The sequence below is a fragment of the Petromyzon marinus genome, unplaced genomic scaffold, assembly GCF_048934315.1.
Source record: "Petromyzon marinus isolate PM22_M1 ecotype Great Lakes invasive population unplaced genomic scaffold, UKy_Petmar_22M1.pri1.0 PM_G_Scaffold_33, whole genome shotgun sequence".
Lineage (NCBI taxonomy): Eukaryota > Metazoa > Chordata > Hyperoartia > Petromyzontiformes > Petromyzontidae > Petromyzon > Petromyzon marinus.
The window spans coordinates 2554800-2581396 of NW_027422906.1; the positions used below are offsets into that span (position 1 = coordinate 2554800).

The window sequence follows — 26597 nt, forward strand, 5'->3', positions numbered from 1 at the left end:
TGATTGGGTGAGTGGGTGGGTGAGTGAGTGGGTGGCTGATTGGGTGAGTGGGTGGGTCAGTGGGTGGGTGAGTGGGTGGGTGATTGGCTGATTAGGTGAGTGGGTGGGTCAGTGGGTGGGTGAGTGGGTGGGTGAGTGAGTGGGTGAGTGAGTAGGTGTCCGGCAAAACAGCCCCCTACCTCCTCGCGGTGCCGGACGGGCAACTCTGTCGTCGACAGTGCTGTGGGGAGAGGGCCAATTCCGATTGGCCCCTCCCCTCATGGCGTCTGTGACCACCACAGTGGCTAAACGGGGGCTCTGGACGGGTGCGAGGGGCTAGTAACCCCTCCACCTTCAAAACATTACCACGAAACCACGACTTAAATATGTAACTAATAAGCTTGTGCCGGAGGCCCCGGAGGGACAGGCGTCTATGACGTCTCCTGGCCAAACCCCAATTGGCGGAGCCAGGAGATTGAATCTCTACCCTCGGGGCTCCTCCAGAAACAACGAAAAGCCACTTCGTGTGGCCACGTGGAAGGTTCGAATGCTCACTGCAGAGGAGAGGCTGCCACTCCTCTGTCGGGAGCTGGACCGGTACCGCCTGGGTCTCTGTGGCATTCAGGAGGTCCGGTGGACCGGTTCTGGCTCCTGCCACCATGAGGGGTAGACAGTCCATGAGGGATGGGTGGTTACTTATGCCCCCACCGAAGACGAACATCCATGGAGGGATGCAGGCAAAGCCGATGAGTCAGATGCCTTCTATGACCTCCTGTCACAGGTGCTGGCTAAAGTGGCCCCTCGGGATACAGTCATCTTGTTGGGTGACTTCAATGCCCGAGTTGGTCATGATGCTGGCACCTGGTCTGGAGTGATTGGAGGGCATGGGCCAGATCAGCTCAATAACAATGGTAGGAGGCTGCTAGATTTTTGTGCAGCCCATGGGCTTGTAATTACCAACACGCTGTTCCGGCATTGGCGCATCCACACAACATCACGGATGCATGCCGAGTCCAAGCAAGAACATCTGCTGGACTACATAGTGACGGACCAGCGGATGCGAGCCCATGTCCTTGACACCAGGACCTACCGTGGAGCTGATCTGCCCTATGACCATAGACTAGTCATCTGTAAGATGCGCCTGTCATTCTTTCACTCCGGTAGTGGATGTACATCCAGGACCCCATTCCAATCTAAAGTGGCCTGGTCTCAGTTATCTGATGAAAGTTGCAAGCGAGAATTTCATCATGTCGAGGGTAAATGGGCGAGGTTTAGGACTGTGACTCATGCTGCTGCAATGGTTGCTTTGGGTACGCGGTGCAGACCTCCCCAGAGACCCTGGCTGACAGAGGTGTTCAGGATGGTTGAGAAAAAGCGACAGGCCCACTGTCATCGGCTACAGAATCCCACGTCAGAGAATGAGGAGGCTTACCGCAGCCTTCGCTCTGAGGTTCGGAGAGCCGTGAGGCGCTGCAAGGATGGGTGGTGGTCGCGGGTTGCAAAAATAACCTGCAGCGCCACACCTATTACCATCATTAGGGGAAAAAACGGTGGTCCAATCTCTGACCCCCAGGAAAAGGTTTGTAGATGTGCTGAGCATTTCTGTGAGGTCCTGGGGGAGGGGAAATCCCTCAGCCAGGAAAACATCGTGGCACAAAGTGGGGATGACCCTGCTGAAGCTGCAGTGCCTCAAATATTGGAAGACGTTACCCCGTGTGAGTGGCTGGCTGAGGTGCCATCTGTTGAGGAAGTACTGAGGGCGATCCGGAGTCTGAGACCAGGAAAGGCACTGGGTAGAGATGATCTCCCAAGCGAAATGCTGAGGGAGGGTGGCATTTGTGCACAGACTGCCCTATATGACATCATAACAACAGTCTGGACCTCTGGACAGGTTCCGCAAGATTGGAAGGATGCCCTGGTGGTCCCCCTCTTTAAGAAGGGGGACCGCACAGACTGTAACAACTACAGGGGCATCTCACTCCTCAGTGTGCTGGGAAAGGTCCTGGCAAGGATTATTCAACATCGCCTTGCCAGGCACGTTGAGGAGAGGCTTGCCGAGCCCCAATGCGGTTTCAGGAAAGGGCGGTCCTGCACAGATGCCATATTTTCTGTCCGTCTGCTACAGCAGAGGTGTAGGAAATTCCAATAAGACCTACATCTCTGCTTTATTGACCTGGTCAAGGCCTATGATACCATCAGTAGGCCTGGGCTCTGGGGTGTTCTTCGTGCTTTTGGAGTCCCTGACCCTCTGCTCACGATCATTAAGGACCTTCATGATGGTGAGTGGGCCCGGGTAAAACTACGTGGCCGGGAGTCAGAGCCATTCCCTGTACACTTTGGGGTGCGACAGGGATGTCCTCTGGCTCTTACATTATTTAACATCTATTTTGACCACGTAGTTCGTGAAGCCTTCAATAGCTGTACCGGGGGAATCTCCATTTGGTACAGATATAATCGGAGGCTGATCGATGTCCGGGTGCGATCAAGGGATGGCTACCTATTGCTCAACCACGTTATGTATGCCAATGATTTGGTAATAGCTGCTCATTCAAAGGAGGAGTTGGAGACGCTGCTGCTGGGACTGGAGCGTGCCACTAAGAGATGGGGCCTTACTATCAGCCCCACCAAAACCAAGCACCTGCCTGGGTATTTTGTACCATCGGACACTCCAACCCCACAACTCCCAATCGGTGATGGGGCAGTTGTGTTTCCCATACCTGGGCAGTGTGCTTACGACCGGCTCAGGTTTAACAGCAGAGGTCTCACTCCAAATAAGTTGAGCGGCAATATATTTACATCGGTTGCGTAATGCTGTGTGGAAGCTACCTGGTCTGTCGCTCCGCACGAAGCTTCAGGTCTTCTCGGCCACGGTCATTCCCTTCCTTCTCTACGCTTGCGAAACGTGGACCCCCCTAATGGAACATCTTCGCCGGTTAGAAACATTTAGGCTATCCTGCCTACGATCCATCCTGGATTTAACCAGGCTGGATTGTGTAAGGAGCTCACAAATCTTTGAAAGATCTGGGCAAGGTCCCATCGGTGAGCTTCTCCGGCAGGCAAGGCTGCGTTGGCTTGGTCATTTAGACCGCATGCACAGCCACCACATGCCGATACACCTTTTGTTCGGCCGGATCAAGGAGGCTAAACGGGCGCGGGACAGGCTAGAGAAGAGATGGAGTGATGTGGTACAGGAGGACGTCGAGCTGAGTGGACTTGCCGATGACTGGTACCAGCGGTGTCAAGTCTTTGTGGAGGAGGCTCGTGAAGGACGCTACTGGGCAGTTGGAGGCAGTCACCCTCCAACAACAATGGAGGGCGGAGGAGCGACGCTCACAACAGCGAGCGGAGCCCCGGGTGGCTAAAGCACAGCAGGTTGGCACAGTAGGGGGCACAGGTGGTGCATCAGCCAGTCATCTTAGTCAGTCGACCCGTGGCACCTGGGTCTGCCCCGTGACCTCCTGTCAGCGGGCGTTCGACACTTCACGTGGCCTCAAGGTGCACATGGCCTGGCACAAGCGTCGTGGTGACATCACCGCCACTTAGTGGCGAATGGCGGTTGTTGTTGTTTAGGTGGCTGTTTGGCTGATTGGGTGAGGTGTATAGTGTAGTGTATATTGTAGTGTATATTGTAGTGTATAGAGTAGTGTAGTGTATAGTGTCATGTATAGTGTAGTGCATAGTGTAGTGTATAGTGTAGTGTATATTGAAGTGTATAGAGTAGTGTATATTGTAGTGTATAGTGTACTGTATATTGTAGTGTAGTGTATATTAGGGTAGTGTAGTGCCTCCATAGAGCCCAATGTATTAGCTTACCGTCCATTCCCCTGTTAACGATAGGCTGTTGAAGGTACAGTAAAAATGTATGAATGCATCCATTAACCATGTTTCTTTTAATATTACCTGTTTATATCTTTATGTTTTAATATCTATTGTTTCAATATATGAAGTACAGTGGCACCTCGGTACACGTCGTTAATTTGTTTCAGAAGGTAGGAGGACTTATACCCAAAATGACGAATACCAAACGCATTTTTCCCATAAGAAATAAAGGGAATGGAACTAATCCGTTCCAGAGTAAAAGAAATGATATTTTATATGGCATATTATACATTAATGGGGTTGTATAAGATAATTTAGACACTACTTATTACTAAAATGCATACATAAATTAAAATAAATAAATATAAAAAATAAAATTTAACATCACTTTGCCTTGCTGAGAGGAGTTGATAGCCTACGAGGATGGTGGTGAGGAAGGGGAGGAATCAGTGACTCATCCCGACCCAGACAAGTTCGAGCAAGCGCATCGTACCTCAAGCAAGACGCCGTATCACAAGACGACGTATCACAAGACGTCGTATCACAAGCAAGACGTATCACAAGACGTCGTATCACAAGACGTATCACAAGCAAGATGTATCACAAGACGTCGTATCACAAGCAAGACGTATCACAAGACGTATCACAAGACGTTGTATCACAAGCAAGACGTATCACAAGCATGACGTATCTCAAGCAAGACGTATCACAAGCAAGACGTCATAAAGTCACGTAGATGAGTTATTTTATTTTATTTGAACCTATCAACGTGACCTGAAAGACCCAATAATACGTACACTAGCCTACTGTACACTACACTACCATGCTCCTCTACACTATCCACTACGCTACACACTACACCAGTGGTTCTTGACCTGTGGGTCATGCACCCCCTGGGGGGTGCGAGACATGGCCGGATGATTTTTTAAAGTGAAATCGTCAAACTCAAACGAAGCCACGGGGCAACGTAAGAACTTTGTTTGGTCAAGCCCCCTCCCCCTACGTTGTTATTAACATCGTCACATGTCTAACGATTTCAGAGCCAAAGGGGGTGGGTGCAAGGCTACAGTAAAGGTTCAAGAACCACTGCCCTTAGGTTACAACAGCAGCAGCAGCAGGAACTCTTGCACTGGGAAGTTCAGCATGCATACATACACGAGCACAGTTTTGTTTACCATCTTTTTAATAATTCCCTATAGCAAGAGACAGGCACGACTCTATTGTATACACGCACGTGGGGTGGTCACACGTGGGGGGGGGGGGGGGGGTGGTATAGTGTCCCCGGGTAGGCACTAGGCCTGAACGATTAAATCGATTTAAAATCAAACAATCGCAATTTGAAACAATGCGATTAGCAAAATTGCAAAGGTTGCGATTTTTTTGCGCTTTGACGAGTCCTATTACTTTCTTAATGGAATTGTTTTGTTATTATAACTTCATTTCACTTAACAATCGTTCTACGTTTCATCGTTCCATTCCAATTAAAACGTTTTAAATGAATACACGTCGGACTTGCGATTCACATCTTTTAAGTTCTCATCCTTGCATTAGAATATATATAGAGAGAGCAGTTGATATTGTTGATGGTATCACGTGCTAATGCTCCATCACGTGTTTTACATCTATTACACAGTGAATATTGAACTGAAGCTTCACTTGACAATGAGGCGCGTGTCGCACAAACGACTCGCCCCACGATATTCTCCCTCGCGGGCGCCCCTTGGGTTGTCGGCTTCCCTGCCTCTGTGCTGGAAAGAAGTCGAGCAATAAACGATGCCAAAATATGCCATAGGGGCACGGTTAATGCCGAACCATCCTGAATCTGCAGACTCCTCGCAATCTAACAAGGCATCCGTTAAACAAACTAAAAAAGAGGCGTTGTCCACGATTAAATTAGTTTTTTTTATTCGTCGGAAGTTACAACCGCACGGCTCAAAGTGTTGGCTCAACGCGCATCCTCTTCGCTTAGATTGCGTTTCGAGCTGAAGAGAGTGAATCTTCAGCGGCGCACTGCGTGAGAATCCTAAAACACAATCAACAATCCCACGACGGCTGGGCAAAAACAACCGTGACTTTCTAAACTAGATCCCCGCTCGCTGGCAAACGACCGTGACGATTGTCTGAACCGGTCATCCCTGGGCCTCCCCCCCAGGTTGACTCGGGTTCAAATGGGTACCTGGCGCGTTGTGCAAAACATCAACACTGGGGAGACAAAGGCGGACGTGCGTGGTTTGCTGGCTACCTACCACCTCGTGCCCGATGCCAGCCTTCACAACACGAGGTGCCGCTGGCTAACGCCGCTTGCTCCAACGGTCGGCTAAAGGCTAGACGGGGTATTTCTGTCTTTTTAGTTCAACCGAGTTCAATGCGCTGTCAAATAATGAATAGTTAAACAATGGACAAAGAGCTTTCGTGAACGGCGCGCAAGCGATAAGTGACACGGGCCACCACCAGGGTTGTACCAATAATCCACGCCGAACGGAATTCCTTTCGGGCCACGAGCGTCTCCTCGTTATCACTTCGAGCGTAGACCTCTAAGACTGTGTGGGTGGAGTGGGGGGTGGGGTGGGGGGTGGAGTGGGGGGGTGGAGTGGGGGGTGGAGTGGGAGGGTGGGGTGGGGGGTTGGGGTGGGGTTGTGGGGGGTGGGGTGGGGGGTGGAGTGGGGGGTGGAGTGGGGGGTGGGGGGTGGAGTGGGGGGTGGAGTGGGGGGTGGGGTAGGGGGTGGAGTGGGGGGTGGAGTGGGGGGTAAAGTGGGGGGTGGGGTGGGGGGTAGAGTGGGGGGTGGAGTGGGGGGTGGAGTGGGGGGTAGAGTGGGGGGTGGGGTGGGGGGTCAGGTGGGGGTGGGGTGGGGGGTGGAGTGGGGGGTGGAGTGGGGGGTGGGGTAGGGGGTGGAGTGGGGGGTGGAGTGGTGGGTGGAGTGGGGGGTAGAGTGGGGGGTGGAGTGGGGGGTAGAGTGGGGGGTAGAATGGGGGGTAGAGTAGGGGGTGGGGTAGGGGGTGGAGTGGGGGGTAGAGTGGGGGGTAGAGTGGGGGGTGGAGTGTGGGGTAGAGTGGGGGGTAGAGTGGGGGGTGGAGTGGGGGGTAGAGTGGGGGGTAGAGTGGGGGGTGGAGTGGGGGGTAGAGTGGGGGGTAGAATGGGGGGTAGAGTAGGGGGTGGGGTAGGGGGTGGAGTGGGGGGTAGAGTGGGGGGTAGAGTGGGGGGTGGAGTGTGGGGTAGAGTGGGGGGTGGAGTGGGGGGTAGAGTGGGGGGTAGAGTGGGGGGTGGGGTAGGGGGTGGAGTGGGGGTGGAGTTGGGGGTGGGGGGTGGAGTGGGGGGTGGAGTGTGGGGTGGAGTGGGGGGTGGGGTAGGGGGTAGAGTGGGGGGTAGAGTGTGGGGTAGAGTGTGGGGTAGAGTGGAGGGTGGAGTGTGGGGTAGAGTGGGGGGTAGAGTGGGGGGTGGAGTGGGGGGTGGGGTGGGGCACCACAGTGCCAGCTGTCCCGGCACACCCGGCTGGTCACTGCTGTGCTCGTTACGCCGCTGCCGCTCCACCGGCCGCTCCGGCACCTCGCGGCTCCGCCTCGGCCAGGGGCTGCCCCCGCTCGGGAGTTGTCGCTGCACGGCCCGCCAGCGCTTCCCTCCTCCGCCGCAGGTCCTCGTGCGCCACACGCGAGAGCCGGGGGTGGGGAACGAATTCAGGGGCCGAGGCGCAGGAATGGGTTTGTCGCTGGTAGGAACCTCCTGGTGGTTACTACACCGGCAGCAGCAGCGGCACACAGGAGATTGTTGTTGTGTCCGTCCGTCTGTCGTACATCCACAAATGGGAGGGGTGGAGAGGGGAGGGTGGGGAGGGTGGGGTGGGGAGGGTGGGGAGGGTGGGGACGGGCTGGGTGGAGGGGGTGGGGAGGGGCTGGGTGGGGAGGGAGGGAGGGGATGGGTGAGGGTGGGAGGGGTGGGCCTGGTTGGGGAGGGGCTGGTCACCCCGTGGTGCCCTTATAAACTCAACCCAACGTTCCCTACCGGCTCCCTCCGGCAGGAATGTGTTCTCACGCCGATGTCGGCGCGGCGGCCTCTGCCCGGGGGGGGTCACGTGCCGGCAAAGGCGACTTCGCCTGACCCCATCCCCCCTACCCCGCCGTGAAGGAGCGGACCGCCTGCGTGCCCTCGGCCGCTACGCAGGAGGTCGTGGGGTTCCATCCTGACCCCGACGCCTGCTACTGCGTGCGTATTTGGGAGTTGGCGTGCGTCTCTCTCGACGTCGATTTCCCCCCCGGGTTCCTCCGGGTTTTTCACCCTCCGCATTTTGTAATCGACGTCGCACGTTCGGAGAGCACTCGGCCTACCGCGGAACATTTTCCACGCGGTGATAATAATGAGCCACTTCCGCTTGGGCTATCGTCATTTGTGATTGCCAGGCAGCTTACGATGCGGCTCAGTGAGCCTTACCTGGTAAAATAAAATAAAAAGTTGATCGTTGAAATAGTTGAAATCAGAATAATGATTTATACTGGAGGAATCCGATGAGCTGCGGAGTGAATTTTCACAGATGTCCAGCAGGGGCGGATAAAAACGTTAGAGTAACAAACAGCAAAACAAATGACCCAATCGCATGCAAATGAAACTAAACCATCCCCATCTCACCAGGCAAAGCCCACTGATGTATTCACTTATATTTTTTGTTACAAGTGACACTGGCCACGAATGACAGCTCGACAAAGCGGCCCATCGTTTGCACATTCGGGAGCACCAAATTAATCTCCCAAAGTCTCAACGCATGTTTCTTCATGTGGAGGGATAAAACCGGAGGAGCTGGAGGAAGAATTTCACACGACCGCGTCAGGGTCGGGATCTAACACCCGACCTGCATACCAGGCGCAGGAGTTTACATCATCTCGGAGCCGCCCTCCGCAGAGAGAAGGGCGGCAAGCGAGCCGTGGCCAGAGGAGAAGAGGAAGGCCCTAAGTGGGGGCACGAGTTCATCTTCTTTGGTTCTTTCGGTAAGGTCACGTAGAATGAGAATAAAATAATAAAATAACAATAAAATTCTCACGACGAAACGTCACGACGAAACGTTGTGTTATTTTATTATTTTAGTCTCACTCTACGTGACCTTACCGAAAGAACCAAAGAAGATCAATCCTTGCAGTCACGAAAGCTTTAAATCGAAATTTGGGGGCAAGAGGTCCAGCGGCACGGATGGTTCACGATGGATTTCTTTGGTGGTGGGGCCAGTTGGGTCACCGCGTAAGTAAAATGTCGTGCCGCACACCCTCCTCCACCCGACGCGGCCGATGAAAACGGCCGTCACGTGGCGAACTGCAAGCGTTGCCATATTACGGCTTTGACAGCACCGCCGGGTGCTTCTTGCGGGAGAGCGATCCGCACGCGACGTTTGACCACACGGGACGGACGTTTTGCTGGTGGCTGCCGGCACAGATGGCTTCTTCACATCAGCGTGCGTTGCAGGGACGCCTCTCTAAGCGGGAATGCCGTGTAAACCCCAACCCACAATGCCTTGCGAGGTGCGGCCACTCACCAGTGTGTGCCTGGAGTGAATCTACCACCACAGCGACAGGAGATAAACCCCCTGGCGCAGATCAAATAAGACACGCGCGCAGAGCGTGAATATTTCCCTCTCCTGCCCACTTCACACTCTTTCGTTCTTTCGGCAAACTCGCGTGGGGAGAAATAAAAGAAAAACAATTTTGATTTCTTTTAAATTTGTGTTACTTATTTTATTTTATTTCTAACTACGTCACTTTACCCTACACCCCCCCCCCCCCTCTCTCTATCTCTCCCCCCTTGCTCCTCCTCCCCCCCTCTCTTACCTACATGGCCTCTTGTCATGGCAGCCCTTCTGCCCACCTCAGCAACTGTCTCCTTGCTGTGGTTGTCTCCACCTGGTGACGTACAGCTTCGTGTTGCGCCCATAAACGTCGCGGATTAAAATTTAGATTTAAAGCTTTCGTGACTGCAAGGATTCATCTCCTTTGGTTCTTTCGGTAAAGTCACCACGTAGAATGAGAATAAAATAATAAAATAACACGATAAAATTCTCACGACGTTTCGAAGAAGGCCACTTGTGCTGTGGCCGAAACGTCGTGAGTATTTTATTGTGTTAGTTTATTATTTTATTCTCATTCTACGTGGTGACTTTACCGAAAGAACCAAAGAAGACGTCGCGGATTTAATTTATTTTATTCCCGCGGGGACTTTACCGACGGAAGCAAAGAGCACGTGGTACCTATTGGTCCCATGTTGTAGTTGCTCACTACCAGCTGTAAATGCTCCGATAGCGACCCTTTGTCTTTGTACTTTTGTCCTCTTGATGTGCTCTGGGGGTACGACTCTAAGTGTAGGGTGTGGGCCAATCAGTTTCAAAGACAATGCGAATGTGATCGGAGCGTGTTTTGTTTACATGTTCAACACAAACACTCTCTCTGTGTCTGTGCGTGTGGTTAATGCAGATTGTATTCGGTTTCTATTTTTGGTGTTTGAACATCTTAACGCATTTTATTTTTCGATTTAAAGCTTTCGTGGATGCAGGGATTAATATTCTTGGTTTTCACACCCGATGATAATGATGATTGCTTGTGTTGCAGTTTGAGTGTGATGGGGGTGTGAGTGTGATGGGGGTGTGAGTGTGATGGTAGTGTGAGTGTGATGGGGGTGTGAGTGTGATGGGGGTGTGAGTGTGATGGGGGTGTGAGTGTGATGGGGGTGTGAGTGTGATGGGGGTGTGAGTGTGATGGGGGTGCCCCCTACTGTGCCAACCTGCTGTGCTTTATCCACCCAGCGCTCCGCTCGTTGTTGTGAGCGTCGCCCCTACGCCCTCCGTTGTTGTTGGAGGGCGACTGCCTCCAACTGCCCAGTAGCGTCCTTCACGAGCCTCCTCCACAGAGGCCGATCTTGACACCGCTGGTACCGGTCATCGGCAAGTCCACTCAGCTCCACGTCCTCCTGTACCACATCACTCCATCTCTTCTCTAGCCCGTGCCTCGCCCGTTTAGCCCACTCGATCCGGTGGCTGGGCTACATGACCCAGCCAACGAATCCTTGCCCGCCGGAGGAGCTCACCGATGGGACCTTGCCCAGATCTTTCAAGGATTTGTGAGCTCCTCACACAATCCAGCCTGGTTAAACCCAGGATGGATCGTAGGCAGGCCAGCCTAAATGTTTCAACCGGCGAAGATGTTCCATTAAGGGGGTCCACGTTTCGCAAGCGTAGAGAAGGGAGGGAATGACCATGGCCGAGAAGACCTGAAGCTTCGTGCTGAGCGACAGACCAGGAAGCTTCCACACAGCGTTACGCAACCGATGAAAATATATTGCCGCTCGACTGATTCGGAGTGAGACCTCTGCTGTTAAACTGGAGCCGGTCATAAGCACACTGCCCAGGTATGGGAAACTCTCCACTCTATCCACAACTGCCCCATCACTGATTGGGAGTTGTGGGGGTGGAGTGTCCGATAGTACAAAATACCCAGGCAGGTGCTTAGTTTTGGTGGGGCTGATGGTAAGGCCCAACCTCTTAGTACACTCACACGGACACACAGACACACACACACTAGTACACTCACTCTGTGACACTCTCTGACACTCATTAACACTCTCTCACACTCATTAACACTGTGACACTCTCTCACACTCATTAACACTCTGTCACACTCTCTCACACTCATTAACACTCTGTCACACTCTCTCACACTCGTTACCACTCTGTGACTCTCTCACACTCAATAACACTCTGTGAAACACTCTCACACTCATTAACACTCTGTGACACTCTCTCACACTCATTGACACTCTGTGACACACTCTCTCACACTCATTAACACTCTGTCACACTCTGTCACCCTCTCTCACACTCTGTGACACGCTCTCACACTCATTAACACTCTGTCACACTCTCTCACACTAATTAACACTCTGTGACACTCTCTCTCACACTCATTAACACTCTGTGACACACTCACACTCATTAACACTCTGTGACACACTCTCTCACACTCATTAACACTCTGTGACACACTCTCTCACACTCGCTGACCTCGCTGATGGAGAGGCGTTCTCGTGCGTGCGAGAAGACACAAAGTGGGCAGCGAGTTGACGCCGAGACCCAGCACACAGAGGAGGCCTCCCCAGAGACCCAGCACACAGAGAAGGCCTCCCCAGAGACCCAGCACACAGAGGAGGCCTCCCCAGAGACCCAGCACACAGAGGAGGCCTCCCCAGCGCATCGCTCACTCCAGCAGCAGCAGCAGTGGCGGTGGTGGTGTAGGTGGTGGTGAAGGTGGTGGAGGTGGTGATGGTGATGGTGGTGGTGAAGGTGGTGGTGGTGAAGGTGGTGAAGGTGGTGGTGAAGGTGCCGGGCAGGGAGCAGCAGCAGCAGGAGGGGGTGGGGTGCCCCACGCTCGTCTCCTCCTCCTCCACCACCAACAGCCTCTCTTCTCAGCAGCAGGAGGAGGAGGAGCCATGTCTCAACTTTCTCGATTTGCACCAAGCGCACTAATAATGATGATGATGTTGGCGTGTAGTTTGTGGACGCGGCTTTGCTGTCTGTGTGTTGTATGTTATATGTATGTTATACGTGTGTTGTATGTGTGTTGTATGTATGCTGTATGTATGTTATATGTATGTTGTATATATATGGAGATGTTGACATCGCACAGTACGTAGCCAAGCGTTTGGTGGAGTCAGCTGGACGACTGGGTGAGTGAGAAGGTGGCTAATTGGCTGATAGGTTGAGTGAGGGGGTGGCTAATTGGCTGAGTGGGTGAGTGAGGGTGGCTAATTGGCTGAGAGGTTGAGTGAGGGGGTGGCTGATTGGCTGAGAGGGTGAGTGAGGGGGTGGTTGATTGGGTGAGTGTGTGAGTGAGGGGGTGGCTGATTGGCTGAGAGGGTGAGTGAGGGGGTGGCTGATTGGCTGAGAGGGTGAGTGTGTGAGTAATTGTGAATGAGTGGGTGAGTGAGTGGGTGTGTGAATGAGTGGGTGAGTGAGTGGGTGTGTGAGTGAGTGGGTGAGTAATTATGTGAATGAGTGGGTGGGTAACTGAGTGATTGGATGGGTAAGTGGGTGAATGGGTGAGTGAGTGGGTGGGTGTGTGAATGTGTGGGTAAGTGGGTGAATGAGTGAGTGAGTGTGTGAGTGAGTGGGTAGGTGAGTGAATGGGTGAGTGGGTGTGTGAGTGAGTGGGTAAGTGAGTGAGTGGGTGAGTGAGTGGGTGAGTAATTGTGTGAATGAGTGGGTGGGTGAGTGAGTCGGTGAGTGTGTGAGTGGGTGAGTGAGTGGGTAATTGTGAATGAATGGGTGGGTGAGTGGGTGGGTGAGTGGGTGGGTGACTGAGTGATTGGGTGGGTGGGTGAGTGAGTGGGTGGGTAACTGAGTGATTGGGGTGGGTAAGTGGGTGGGTGACTGAGTGATTGGGTGGGTAAGTGGGGGAGTGAGTGGGTGAGTGAACAAGTGAGGAACATATTTCAGTCTCAACTGCCAACAACCTCAACATTTTCAATCCCCTAGGAGGTGGTGTTGGTGATGGAGGAGTGTAGGTGGTGGAGGTGGAGGGGGTAAGAGGCCTCCATACTCGTACATCGCTCGCATAGCGATGGCGATTGTCATCCCGGCCGAGGGGCGCCTGACAGCGAGGGACATCCGTCGCTTCATTACAGAGAACTTCCCCTTCTATCAGAACAATAAGAAGTGGGGAAACTCTGTCCGTCGCTGCCTCACGTTTGAAGACTGCTTTGTTAAAGTGCCCAGAAGGCCGGGTCGGCCGGGCAGAAGCAATCACTGGGTCGTGGACCCGGTGGCTGCGGACATCTTTGATGACGGCTCGTATCAGCGCAGGAGGAAGAGGTTCAAACGGTGCGGTGTGGGGTGAGTGGGCGAATGACTGGATGGGTAGATGAGTGGGTGGGTAGGTGAGTGGGTGGGTAGGTGAGTGGGTGGGTAGGTGAGTGAGTGGGTGAGTGAGTGGGTAGGTGAGTGGGTAGGTAGATGAGTGGATGGGTGAGTGGGTAGGTGAGTGGGTGGGTAGGTGAGTGAGTGGACGAATGACTGGATGGGTAGATGAGTTGGTGGGTAGGTGAGTGGATGGGTAGGTGAGTGAGTGGGTAGGTGAGTGGGTGGGTAGGTGAGTGGGTGGGTAGGTGAGTGGGTAGGTGAGTGAGTCGGTAGGTGAGTGGGTAGGTGAGTGGATGGGTAGGTGAGTGGGTGGGTAGGTGAGTGGGCGAATGACTGGATGGGTAGATGAGTGGGTGGGTAATTGAGTGAAAGGGTGGGTGGATCGGTCGGCGGATGAGTGGAAGGGTGGGTGTGGATGTGTACTGTAGTGCATCTGCCAATTGTCTCAGTCAATCCATGGCATCTGGGTCTGTCCCGTGACCTGTCAGCGAACTTGGCCTAAGCTCCGTGGTGATCTCACAGGTGGTCGGGGCATTTAAACTGGAGCATGATGTGTTTATTTTGTTCCCCATTGAATGTGGAGATTTTACGTGGTAACAACTTCTTTAAACACCACCGAGGCGTCGTTAAGCGTCTCTTTCAAACCGTGATAGTTTGCGAACGGTAGTTTCCCTTATCTCCAGATATATAAAAGGCAAAGTTGTGATTATGTGTCTGTTCAAAATGTTTAGCGTACTTCCCGACATGCAACAAACTTTAAATTTGCCATGTGGGTACTTTCCAGACTGTACACCGTGCAAACATAAAAATACACTTTTAGCTTCTATTTTATGGGGGGGGGGGGGGGGGGAGCTCAATAATGCATTTATTTTTTGCACGGCAAGTGAGCTGTGACATCAAATCTGTCACGTGACCCGCGCACGTGGAAGCGTAACACATTGTAGTGTAGCGGTTAGCGTTGTCTGTGTGTGTCTGTGTGTCTGTGTGTGTGTCTGTGTGTGTCTGTGTGTGGGGGGGGGAGCGGTAGTGTAGCGGTTAGCGCTACGCTGCGCTACGAACCCGGCGACCCGAGTTCGATTCCCGCTCACGGCCACCACCGGTGACGATTATTTCAACCGGTCCTGGGCCTCCCCTAGGTCGACTCAGCCTCAAACGAGTAAATGTTGTGGTGTGAACATCGGCAGACAAAGGCGGCCGGGTGTGGTGAATCCAAGTCCCGGGCGAAGCCGGGTAGTTAAAGCTCGTGCTGTTATATTCACAATCAGATGTTTTTATTTCGACTCGAGGAAAATCGGTGAAATCGGAAGCCAACGATAGGCCCCAGTTGTGGGCCCTTCTTAACCTGGTAACAAAATATTATTCTTCGTCAGTGATGTCCTCACCTAAGCGTGTGAGACGAGACGGACGCACAAAACTCGTCTCCCGTTGCTGTACATCACTCACAGAGCACCACAGCGCCCCCCCCAGATCCACAACAGCGTTCGCCCCGCAAGACTCTGGCACCTTCTCCCTGCCTCAGCTGGACCATCAACAACGGCAACATTTGTGTCAACAACAGCAGCAACAGCTAACTTGGCGCCTTTATGATTACGTCTTCAGCACGGCAGCAGCAGCACGGAACAACTTCAGGGCATGACTCAGTCGCAACTCGCGTTTAAAATCGTCACGCAAGACGGCTCTCCGCGAGACGTCGCGGGCACACGGCGCGTTACTTTTTTCCCCGAATAAAACTCGGGACAACGTGAATGCGTGGAAACGAGAAACGATGTCAGAACGCAACGGGGCATCACAAATCGTAAAGATTTTTGCGAGAGCGAGAAAGAAAAGCTTCCTTCTAGACGTCGCCGCCGCGCGCCAACGACGGCACCAGCGTGAGCAGAAGCGCCGTGGGCCAAGCGGCACCGGGGCAGCAAGACGCCTTGCTGGTGGCGGACGCCCGCCCCGCTGACGTTGTCGCCGCTGACGTCGCTGCAAAGGGGCAAGCGGAGAAACGAGACGTCAGTCGCCATCGCTACGATGAGAGCCATGTACGAGTACCGGGGGGCCTCTTACAACCCTCCGCCTCCTCCTCCATTTCCACCACCATCACCACCAACACCACCAACACCACCACCACCAACACCACCACTACCACCACCAACACCACCACCAACACCACCAACAACACCAACACCACCACCACCACCAACACCACCAACACCATCACCAACACCACCAACACCACCGCCACCCCCACCACCACCAACACCACCAACACCACCAACACCACCAACACCACCAATACCACCAAAACCACCACCGCCACCACCTCCTAGGGGATGGAAGATTTGTTGGAGGTTGTTGGTAGTTGAGACTGAAACCTCTTCCTCACTTGTTCACTCAGCCACTCACCCACCCACCCAATCACTCATTCAGAGAGACGATCCATCACACTACGTTTAAAACTATTTGGTAAATTAAAACGCCGACTGTCACATCATCGACGTCGGGTGCCCGATTGTAACTCCTCTGCAGTGAGCGGTGCACCACCACCACCACCACCGCCACCCCCCGCGTGTCAACAACGCTCTTTGCCAAAACAGCAAACCCCTGCCCAGAGTTACGATGCTGAGAATCTTTTGTATTGTCAAAGCGTTAGTTTATCTCCGTTTGACCGGAACTTTGTTGACTGCCCTCGATGTGTGCACCTCCGTGAGTCTATGGGAGCCTTTAACATTGAAGTCTATGGGAGCCTTTAACAGTGAAGTCTATGGGAGCCTTTAACAGTGAAGTCTATGAGAGCCTTTAACAGTGAAGTCTATGGGAGCCTTTAACAGTGAAGTCCATGGGAGCCTTTAACAGTGAAGTCTATGGGAGCCTTTAACAGTGAAGTCTATGGGAGCCTTTAACAGTGAAGTCTATGGGAGCCTTTAACAGTGAAGTCTATGGGAGCCTTTAACAGTGAAGTCTATGGGAGCCTTTAACAGTGAAGTCTATGGGAGCCTTTAACAGTGAAGTCTATGGGAGCCTTTAACATTGAAGTCTATGGGAGCTTTTAACATTGAAGTCTATGGGAGCCTTTAACATTGAAGTCTATGGGAGCCTTTAACATTGAAGTCTTTGGGAGCCTTTAACATTGAAGTCTATGGGAGCCTTTAACATTGAAGTCTATGGGAGCCTTTAACATTGAATCCAAGCATGAATGAAGCAAGCACTTGGGAACCCGAGCAGCCAATGGAGATTCGCGGGGTGGCCGAAACCCAGTTTTTTGAAAACCCAGGAATTTCCGCGCCGCCGACCTCATTGGGCTGACTACGGCCATTTGCATCGTCAGGGTGGTCAGACGATCCAAGCCGCCGCCCTCCCGCGTACCTGGCGAGGTAGCTAACAGCTCGTTGTCGTCATCCTCGCCCTCGTCAGCACCGCCGTCACGGCCGCTACCGGCGTTGAGGGCCGATGGCGAGGACGTAGAGGCCTCCTTGCCATCGTCCTGGCCCTCCTCCTCGTCCTCCTCCTCGTCCTCCTCCTCACCGCCCGGCGCCACTGTGGAGGTGGTTGTGGGGGTGATGGTGGTGGTAGTTAATGGTGGCGGCGGTGGTGGCGGCGGCGGGTGTAGTGGTCTACGCCGCGCTACACCGCGCTACGAACCCAGCGAACCCAAGTTCGATTCCCGCTCACGGCCACCAACACGCGGTGACGATTATCTGAACCGGTCTTGGGCCTCCCGTAAGGTCGACTCAGCCTCAAACGAGCACCCGGCGCGGTGTGTGACGAACATCGCCAGCACCGGGGAGACAAAGGCGGTCGGGCGTGGCGCCGGCCACCCACCCCCTCGTGCGCCGTGCCGGCCTTCACAGGCGCCGCTCGCTAACGGCGCTCGCCCCCGCGGCCTGTTGAGGCTACACGGCGGGGGATCTTCGTCTTCGACGGCGGCGGTTAACGGCTCGGCGCCGGATCGGAGAGGGATTCCGGCCGGCGGGTTTGTTGCCGGCGGCGACTTTGCTCACCTTCGACGGAGAGGTGCGCCCGCAGCTGGTCTGTGTTGAGGTTGTTGGTGGCGAAGCAGGTGTAAGTGTCCGTGTCCTCGCGCCGCAAGTCCACGATGTGAAGGGTGCCATTCTCGAAGATCTGGAAGCGCTCGCCCTCAACATTCAAGCTCCGGTAGTTCCTGAACCTGGCGGTGCGCGGGAAGGCGTGGGGGGGGGGCAGGCGGGGGGCGTGAACCGTTGAGGTTTGACGGCGATGCCGTCGGGGGATTTGAGATCCGGGGTCGGCGGCTTCGGGAGACGCGGAGGCGAACGTCCCGGGGGACGTTGGGGCGGCGAGGTTCACGCGGCCCTCCGCCGCGTTGAGTGCCCCTCTCGCTCTCTCGCTCTGAGCCACGTCCGCGTGGCGGCCATCGACAGTCGCCCTACCCCGCCCCCGCGCGCGCAAAATTATAAATGTTAGCCTATGGGAGCCTTTAACATTGAAGCCTATGCGAGCCTTTGACATTGAAGTCTATGGGAGCCTTTGACATTGAAGTCTATGGGAGCCTTTAACATTGAAGTCTATGGGGGCCTTTAACATTGAAGCCTATGGGAGCCTTTAACATTGAAGTCTATGGGAGCCTTTAACATTGAAGTCTATGGGAGCCTTTAACATTGAAGTCTATGGGAGCCTTTAACATTGAAGTCTATGGGAGTCTTTAACATTGAAGTCTATGGGAGCCTTTAACATTGAAGCATATGGGAGCCTTTAACATTGAAGCCTATGGGAGCCTTTAACATTGAAGCCTATGGGAGCCTTTAACATTGAAGCCTATGGGAGCCTTTAACATTGAAGTCTATGGGAGCCTTTAACATTGAAGCCTATGGGAGCCTTTAACATTGAAGCCTATGCGAGCCTTTGACATTGAAGTCTATGGGAGCCTTTGACATTGAAGTCTTTGAGAGCCTTTAACATTGAAGTCTATGGGGGCCTTTAACATTGAAGCCTATGGGAGCCTTTAACATTGAAGTCTATGGGTGCCTTTAACATTGAAGTCTATGGGAGCCTTTAACATTGAAGTCTATGGGAGCCTTTAGCATTGAAGTCTATGGGAGTGTTCTATGTTGAACTTCTTTCGCTCCGTACGTGGTCAGCCATGCAAACCCGCTGGCGGCATTCACAAAACAGACTCGGCTCTCGTGCCTCTGATTAGCACGGTTGGCCACGTAGGGTGCGAAAGAAGTTCAGGGCACATACACATACAGAGAGACCCACAGACACCCAGATCCACGGAGGCACAGATTAGCATGGTTGGCCACGTAGGGTGCGAAAGAAGTTCAGGGCACGTACAGCCCTCGCGACAGGGAGCTTCGAGGCGCGTCGTCAGGGCCGTCGTTTGCGACATGGCCGGGTAGCTTCTGAAAAACAGCTGCACGGCTCGGTGGGCATCAGGCGGTGAAATAAACAAAAAGAGTCTCCAGCGAGCGGAGAGCGAGAGGAGAGGCGGAGAGGGACGGACGCTCAGGCGCAGCGTTCGGTCTCACCACAGGATGGTGGCGGGCGGCCACACCGAGCACTCCATGTACACCGCCTCTCCCTCTCTCGCCCTGTACATCCTGTCTGGCTCCGACAGCATCGACGGGGGGTTGGCTGTGTGAGGCGGTGGTGGGGGGGGGGGCAGATACAGCGAGCGGGCAGAGGTCGCTCCCGAGGGTGGGGGGGGTCGCTCCGGGCTGAGCAAGTACTTGCAGTGCTGCACCTTAACAAACTGCGTACTCAACTGGGCCCTGTACGTGTGTGTGTGTGATGTCGCAACCATGCACCTTTCCGTCGTGTTTCAGGAGGTTGCTGCTTTGCTGCATACACCTGATGTGAGCTTCTTTGGTACCGTACGTGGCCAGAGATGATAACCGCAGCTGCGGGCGAAAATACAGCAGAGTGTTAATAGGGTCTCTGTGTGAGTAGTGTGTGGATCTCTGTGTGAGTAGTGTGTGGGTATCTGTGTGAGTAGTGTGTGGGTCTCTGTGTGAGTAGTCTGTGGGTCTCTGTGTGAGTAGTATGTGGGTCTCTGTGTGAGTAGTGTGTGGGTCTCTGTGTGAGTAGTCTGTGGGTCTCTGTGTGAGTAGTCTATGGGTATCTCTGTGAGTAGTGTGTGGGTCTCTGTGTGAGTAGTCTGTGGGTCTCTCTGTTAGTAGTGCGTGGGTCTCTGTGTGAGTAGTCTGTGGGTCTCTGTGTGATAGACTGTGGGTCTCTGTGTGAGTAGTGTGTGGGTCTCTGTGTGAGTAGTGTGTGGGTCTCTGTGTGAGTAGTGTGTGGGTCTCTGTGTGTGAGTAGTGTGTGGGTCTCTCTGTGAGTAGTGTGTGGTTCTCTCTGTGTGAGTAGTGTGTGGGTCTCTCTGTGTGAGTAGTGTGTGGGTCTCTCTGTGTGAGTAGTGTGTGGGTCTCTCTGTGTGAGTAGTGTGTGGGTCTCTGTGTGAGTAGTGTGTGGGTCTCTGTGTGAGTAGTCTGTGGGTCTCTGTGTGAGTAGTCTGTGGGTCTCTGTGTGAGTAGTGTGTGAGTCTCTCTCTGAGTAGTGTGTAGGTCTCTCTGTGAGTAGTGTGTGGCTCTCTGTGTGAGTAGTGTGTGGGTCTCTGAGTGAGTAGTCTGCGGGTCTCTGTGTGAGTAGTGTGTGTGTCTCTGTGTGAGTAGTGTGTGGGTATCTCTGAGTAGTGTGTGGGTCTCTCTATGAGTAGTGTGTACGTCTCTCTGTGAGTAGTCTGTGGGTCTCTGAGTGAGTAGTCTGTGGGTCTCTGTGTGAGTAGTGTGTGGGTATCTCTGAGTAGTGTGTGGGTCTCTCTATGAGTAGTGTGTACGTCTCTCTGTGAGTAGTCTGTGGGTCTCTGAGTGAGTAGTCTGTGGGTCTCTGTGTGAGTAGTGTGTGGGTCTCTGAGTGAGTAGTGTCTGGGTCTCTATGTGAGTAGTCTGTGGGTCTCTGTGTGAGTAGTGTGTGGGTCTCTGAGTGAGTAGTGTCTGGGTCTCTATGTGAGTAGTGTGAGGGTCTCTGTGTGAGTAGTGTGTGGGTCTCTGAGTGAGTAGTGTGTGGGTATCTCTGTGAGTAGTGTGTGGGTCTCTCTGAGTAGTGTGTGGGTCTCTCTGTGAGTAGTCTGTGGGTCTCTGAGTGAGTAGTCTGTGGGTCTCTGTGTGAGTAGTGTGTGGGTCTCTGAGTGAGTAGTCTCTGGGTCTCTATGTGAGTAGTGTGAGGGTCTCTGTGTGAGTAGTCTGTGGGTCTCTGTGTGAGTAGTCTGTGGGTCCCTGTGTGAGTAGTGTGTGAGTCTCTCTCTGAGTAGTGTGTGGGTCTCTCTGTGAGTAGTGTGTGGCTCTCTGTGTGAGTAGTGTGTTGGTCTCTGAGTGAGTAGTCTGCGGGTCTCTGTGTGAGTAGTGTGTGGGTCTCTGTGTGAGTAGTGTGTGGGTCTCTGAGTGAGTAGTGTCTGGGTCTCTATGTGAGTAGTGTGAGGGTCTCTGTGTGAGTAGTGTGTGGGTCTCTGAGTGAGTAGTGTGTGGGTCTCTCTGTGAGTAGTGTGTGTGTCTCTGTGTGAGTAGTGTGTGGGTATCTCTGAGTAGTGTGTGGGTCTCTCTATGAGTAGTGTGTGGGTCTCTCTGTGAGTAGTCTGTGGGTCTCTGAGTGAATAGTCTGTGGGTCTCTGTGTGAGTAGTGTGTGGGTCTCTGAGTGAGTAGTGTCTGGGTCTCTATGTGAGTAGTCTGTGGGTCTCTGTGTGAGTAGTGTGTGGGTCTCTGAGTGAGTAGTGTCTGGGTCTCTATGTGAGTAGTGTGAGGGTCTCTGTGTGAGTAGTGTGTGGGTCTCTCTGTGAGTAGTGTGTGTGTCTCTGTGTGAGTAGTGTGTGGGTATCTCTGTGAGTAGTGTGTGGGTCTCTCTGTGAGTAGTGTGTGGGTCTCTCTGTGAGTAGTCTGTGGGTCTCTGAGTGAGTAGTCTGTGGGTTTCTGTGTGAGCAGTGTGTGGGTCTCTGAGTGAGTAGTCTCTGGGTCTCTATGTGGGTAGTGTGAGGGTCTCTGTGTGAGTAGTGTGGGTCTCTGAGTGAGTAGTGTGTGGGTCTCTATGTGAGTAGTGTGAGGGTCTCTGTGTGAGTAGTGTGGGTCTCTGAGTGAGTAGTGTGTGGGTCTCTGAGTGAGTAGCCTGTGGGTCTCTGTGTGAGTAGTGTGTGGGTCTCTGAGTGAGTAGTGTCTGGGTCTCTATGTGAGTAATGTGAGGGTCTCTGTGTGAGTAGTGTGTGGGTCTCTGAGTGAGTAGTGTGTGGGTCTCTCTGTGAGTAGTGTGTTGGTCTCTGTGTGAGTAGTGTGTGGGTCTCTCTGTGAGTAGTGTGTGGGTCTCTCTGTGAGTAGTCTGTGGGTCTCTGCGTGAGTAGTCTGTGTGTCTCTGTGTGAGACCCACAGATACCCACACACTACTCACAGAGAGACCCACACACTACTCACACAGATACCCACACACTACTCACACAGATACCCACACACTACTCACAGAGAGACCCACACACTACTCACACAGATACCCACAAGTGTTTCGAGTACTCGGCCCCGCTTGAATGTCAAAGTGCTTCGTTGAAGCCATCATTTGCAGGAGCCGGGGCGCTTCTGAAAAAAAAAGAGCCACGAAGCTCAGTGGGCATTGCCTGGTGAAGTCAAAAGAGTCGAGTTTAGTCGATGGCCTTTAGCGGGAGTAGCGTTGAGAGGGGGCATCGTCTCAAGTGGGGTAGCGGCGCTGTTTGCTACTCACGGTCAAGGGGCAGGGCGAAGGGGTTGTGACGGTCGCCCAGCACAACGACCAGCAAGGCCACTAAATGGGTGGTGGTGGAGAAAGTCTCCATGGGGGGGGGGGGGGGGGGTGGCAGATGGTCGGCCTGGCGGCTTCCTTCACTTGGCTAGGAGGGGTGAAGGGGAGGGAGTGGGAGGAGCAGTGGGAATGATATTTATTTAGACTGCAAGAGGAGGAATCCAAAGCGCTACGAAGCTCTTTTTGTCACAGATGTCCAGCTGTGGCACTGGGTCAGAACATGACAACAAACACAAAACAAAAACACGGCGTGAGTGTAGAGTTACAGGAAGAGTAAAACAAATCACTTTAAAAATATATATACTAATAAAAGTAACCAATGTTTCATGTTGCCACGTGAAGCACACCACCGTGCTACATAGCTCTTTTCAAGAAGAGACCTGGCCCATAAATGGTGGGCTGATATCAAGTGGACATTCAGGGCAAAATACTCTAAACGCGTGGCGTTTCTGAATGTGGAGGGGAAAAAACCGGAGGATTCGGGGAGAGAAATCCACGCGGCCGCGGGGCGCGAGAAACGTCAACTCCAAAGATAGAGCAGGGAGTGTCAGGGTCGGTATCAAACCCCACGACCTCCTGTACACCAGGTGACAACCATGCCGGGTTAAAGACCTCCTCCTTCACAAGGGACAATTGGATGCATGCCTAAGGCTCCCTCACTGATGGACATGTTCCTCCTGCGTTGAGAAAAATGTTTAGGTTCTCATCGTTTTGCAGAGGCTGCATTTTTTGCCACCGCAGAAAACGAACGTTGGGGGAAACGCCTCCTCGCATTGGACTCGTTGGTTTTTTTGCTAAAGTCACGTAGGTAAAAAAAAATCTATAAAATAAATAAATGAAAAAAACAACAATTAAAATCACGACGTTTCGGAGGCAGCAGCACAAGCTTCCGTCTTGAGGTGGAAACCGTCACGGCAAAATTGCTGCATCAGGTGAAGAGAACTCTAAGACACCCGAGATTGTATACAGGTTAAGGGGGGGGGGGAGATAAGAAGGGCCGTGGGGGGGGCTAAGTTAAGCCGCCTTCTGTTATGCTGCAGGGGGTTGGGGACGGAGAGATGGCCGTGTGCAGGTTGAAGAGCGTTACACACGTGAACCAGAGGCAGGAGGCAGTAGTTAAGCTGACAAACTGGTTGCCTTGCAGAGCATACTGCTGTAAACTATAAGGCTGCTAAAGTTTAACTTGGGTTTAACTTTATTTTTTTTTACCCCCGCGACTTTACCGAAAAAAATCCAAAGAGTATGAATCCTTGCACATCGCGAAAGCTTCAAATCTAGCGCCTCACATCGTGTTAGTTTGGCACCGATGTTCGTGCTGATGTTTTAAACTAGATCAATAAAACAACATTGATTACAGCCCCAGCTCAGGTTTTTTTTCCCATCAATGAAACATCCCCTGAAGTGAGAGCACCTTCCAGGATATAAACCAACACTGCCGCACGTCTGTCCAAGAGCTGTGTAAAAAAAACAATTGAGTTGAAAAAAATGTCAAGCCGACAGGGAAAGGGGCTCCTGGCAACTGTGACCGCCAGCCAGGTCGATGTATTGGTAATGAGAATGTGCAATTTTTTTGTCCTTGGAAACACAGACTATGAATAAAATGAGATATTCTTAGCTCTTTCGGTAAAGTCACGTTGAAGGTAAACAATAAAATAATAAAATATATATAAAACAATAAAATTTCTCACAACGTTTCGACCATAACACAAACGGTCGTCATCAGGTCGAAACGTCGTGAGAATTTTTATTGTTTTATATATATTTTATTGCTTTATTGTTTCCTTTCAACTCTGACTTTACCGAAAGAGCTAAGAATATGAATTACTGCAGTCACGAAAGCTTCACATCAAGATTCAAAACGAGATACTCGCAGAGTTTACGCTTCTGAATGTGCACTTGTTCAAGCGATTCACTCGGTCTAAGAGGCAGACGCACGGTAAATTATTGGGCGGCACTTTGTAAGCTCCTAAGGTAGACAAAGCGAGCTTGAACACGACACACTCGAGTGAAGTCTTTGAGCGACGCATAGTTCATAGTTCATTTATTTGGTATAGCCCTGTGAGCCATTCGGCTCTTGAATCGGGTGCAACCGCAACAAACAAAAAACATGAACAAGAAAACATCTTAAAGTGATTATGTGACTGTGCAAACAGAAAATATAGGAAAAAAATATCAAAATATTCCTGAAATAGCACCGTACACCAATGCTGTGTGCAAAAATCCCAGTGGGATGCAAGTCAAATAACAACAACAACCACAAGACAACTAAGATTAAAGCCATCAGTCTAACTCCGTACTACAATAAACAAAAACATGGCCAAAACAAAAAAAAACTTTTCGAAATCACCAAAATAAAAGCCATAAATCCAATGTAACAGTGATCATAGGGACTGTGACCGAATTTTTAACAATAAACTACATAAAAAAATTATAACACCAAAATCTAGAGCCATAATTTAGGCCACTGAACAGCAGTGGCAGCTAGGGTTGTACAACTCCTCTAGAGCACATTGACACGCGTGCATTGCAAATAATTCAAGTTTAAAACACGCAGCAAAGATTCGTTACAAAAGCCGAGCGGCAGCCTTCACGCATCCTTGGGAAGCTTGCTAACCCACAACATAACCTAGAGACCATCTTCCAGGTCTCTATGGAGGCCATCGCATGACAGCGGCATCTGTAGCCGGCCAAAGTGCCGCCTCGGTCGGCTGGGCAATCTAGCCGAGACCGGTGACACTCCCGGAATAGGCCTCAACACGGCACTCACCAGCGCAACGCTGCGTAGGTGTCTGGGGGGGGGGGGTCTTGAGCTATATCCTCCTTCGTGGTGAGGTTACAAACAAAACAATGTCCTCGTGTGGTCGTGGTGGAGGAGGAGATTCGACGTCCCGTGCCTTGAATCACGGGCAGGCGACTCGGCAGGTCTGCTATCACGTGAGGCCTTAGCAGGGCGCTTTTATAAATCGTAGTGCGGATAGGCGAACACGCAGTGCGAGCGAGGCTCAGATTCTGTAGAACTGATAAACACTGCCCATAGACTCAGCACTGCCCATAGACTCAGCACTGCCCATAGACTCAGCACTGCCCAGAGACTCACCACTGCCCATAGACTCAACACTGCCCATAGACTCAACACTGCACCATAGACTCAACACTGCACCATAATAGACTCAGCACTGCCCATAGACTCAACACTGCCCGTAGACTCAACACTGCCCGTAGACTCAACACTGCCCATATACTCAACACTGCACCATAGACTCAACACTGCCCGTAGACTCAACACTGCCCGTAGACTCAACACTGCCCATATACTCAACACTGCACCATAGACTCAACACTGCCCGTAGACTCAACACTGCCCATAGACTCAACACTGCCCATAGACTCAACACTGCCCATAGACTCAACACTGCCCATAGACTCAACACTGCCCCATAGACTCACCACTGTGATCTCTACATTGGGTCAAACTTAACATCTCTTAAAGTTCGACGGCTTGTGCACCAGATCTTATTTATTCACGATGTACTTACAAAAAATTCCGCAGACTACCTACTGGATCTCCTCTCTGTTTCAAAGAACAAATTTGACCTCAGGTCTTCACTCATTTACCAGCTTCACATTCCCTATTGCCGTACAAAAACTGGAGGAAGGGCCTTTGCTATTCATGACCCCAGGGTCTGGAATGCTATTGCCAATAAACTGCAACTTGAATCACTACCTATGAGATCTTCACTCAAAACTGCTCTAGAGGAGTTGTACACCCCTAGCTGCCACTGCTATTCAGTGGCCTAAAATATGGCTCTAGATTTTGGCGTTATAATTTATGTATATAGTTTATTGTTAAAAATTCGGTCACACTCCCTATGATCACTGTTACATTGCATTTATGGCTTTTATTGTGGTGATTTCGAAAAGTTTTTTTGGTTTAGGTCATGTTAATGTTTATTGTAGTACGGAGTTAGACTGATGGCCTTAATCTTAGTTATCTACATAATGACACCTTGCCGATATTAACTATGTTAACCTATTTGCATTTTTTATTTTTCAATTATATCTTAAAGCTATTTTATATTCGATATTTATTCAATTTTACATACTTCAGCCCCTTGGTGTTAGACTTTTAACCCTTATTATTA

The 26597-nt window shown here is 52.0% G+C and overlaps 1 protein-coding gene and 1 pseudogene across 5 annotated transcripts; one reads left to right on the forward strand and one right to left on the reverse strand.

The window, feature by feature from the left end:
- Window positions 1-26597, forward strand: part of LOC142915635 (uncharacterized) — a 139867-nt pseudogene that overhangs the window by 108520 nt on the left and 4750 nt on the right.
- Window positions 14929-25395, reverse strand: LOC142915658 (uncharacterized). 5 transcript variants are annotated; one of them, XM_076061391.1, is made up of 7 exons: window positions 25223-25395; window positions 22167-22256; window positions 19451-19543; window positions 19172-19277; window positions 17666-17832; window positions 17031-17201; window positions 14929-15647 (listed from the first exon to the last, which is right to left on the reverse strand). In XM_076061391.1, exons 2-7 carry the CDS (start codon window positions 22234-22236, stop codon window positions 15514-15516), a joined length of 741 nt encoding a protein of 246 aa, XP_075917506.1. In that variant the 5' UTR covers window positions 22237-22256; window positions 25223-25395; the 3' UTR covers window positions 14929-15513. The 5 variants fall into 5 exon arrangements, with proteins under 5 accessions (XP_075917506.1, XP_075917503.1, XP_075917504.1 ...); XM_076061388.1 differs by lacking the exon at window positions 25223-25395 and adding an exon at window positions 22399-22672; XM_076061389.1 differs by lacking the exon at window positions 25223-25395 and adding an exon at window positions 22399-22669 and having other exon boundaries at window positions 22179-22256.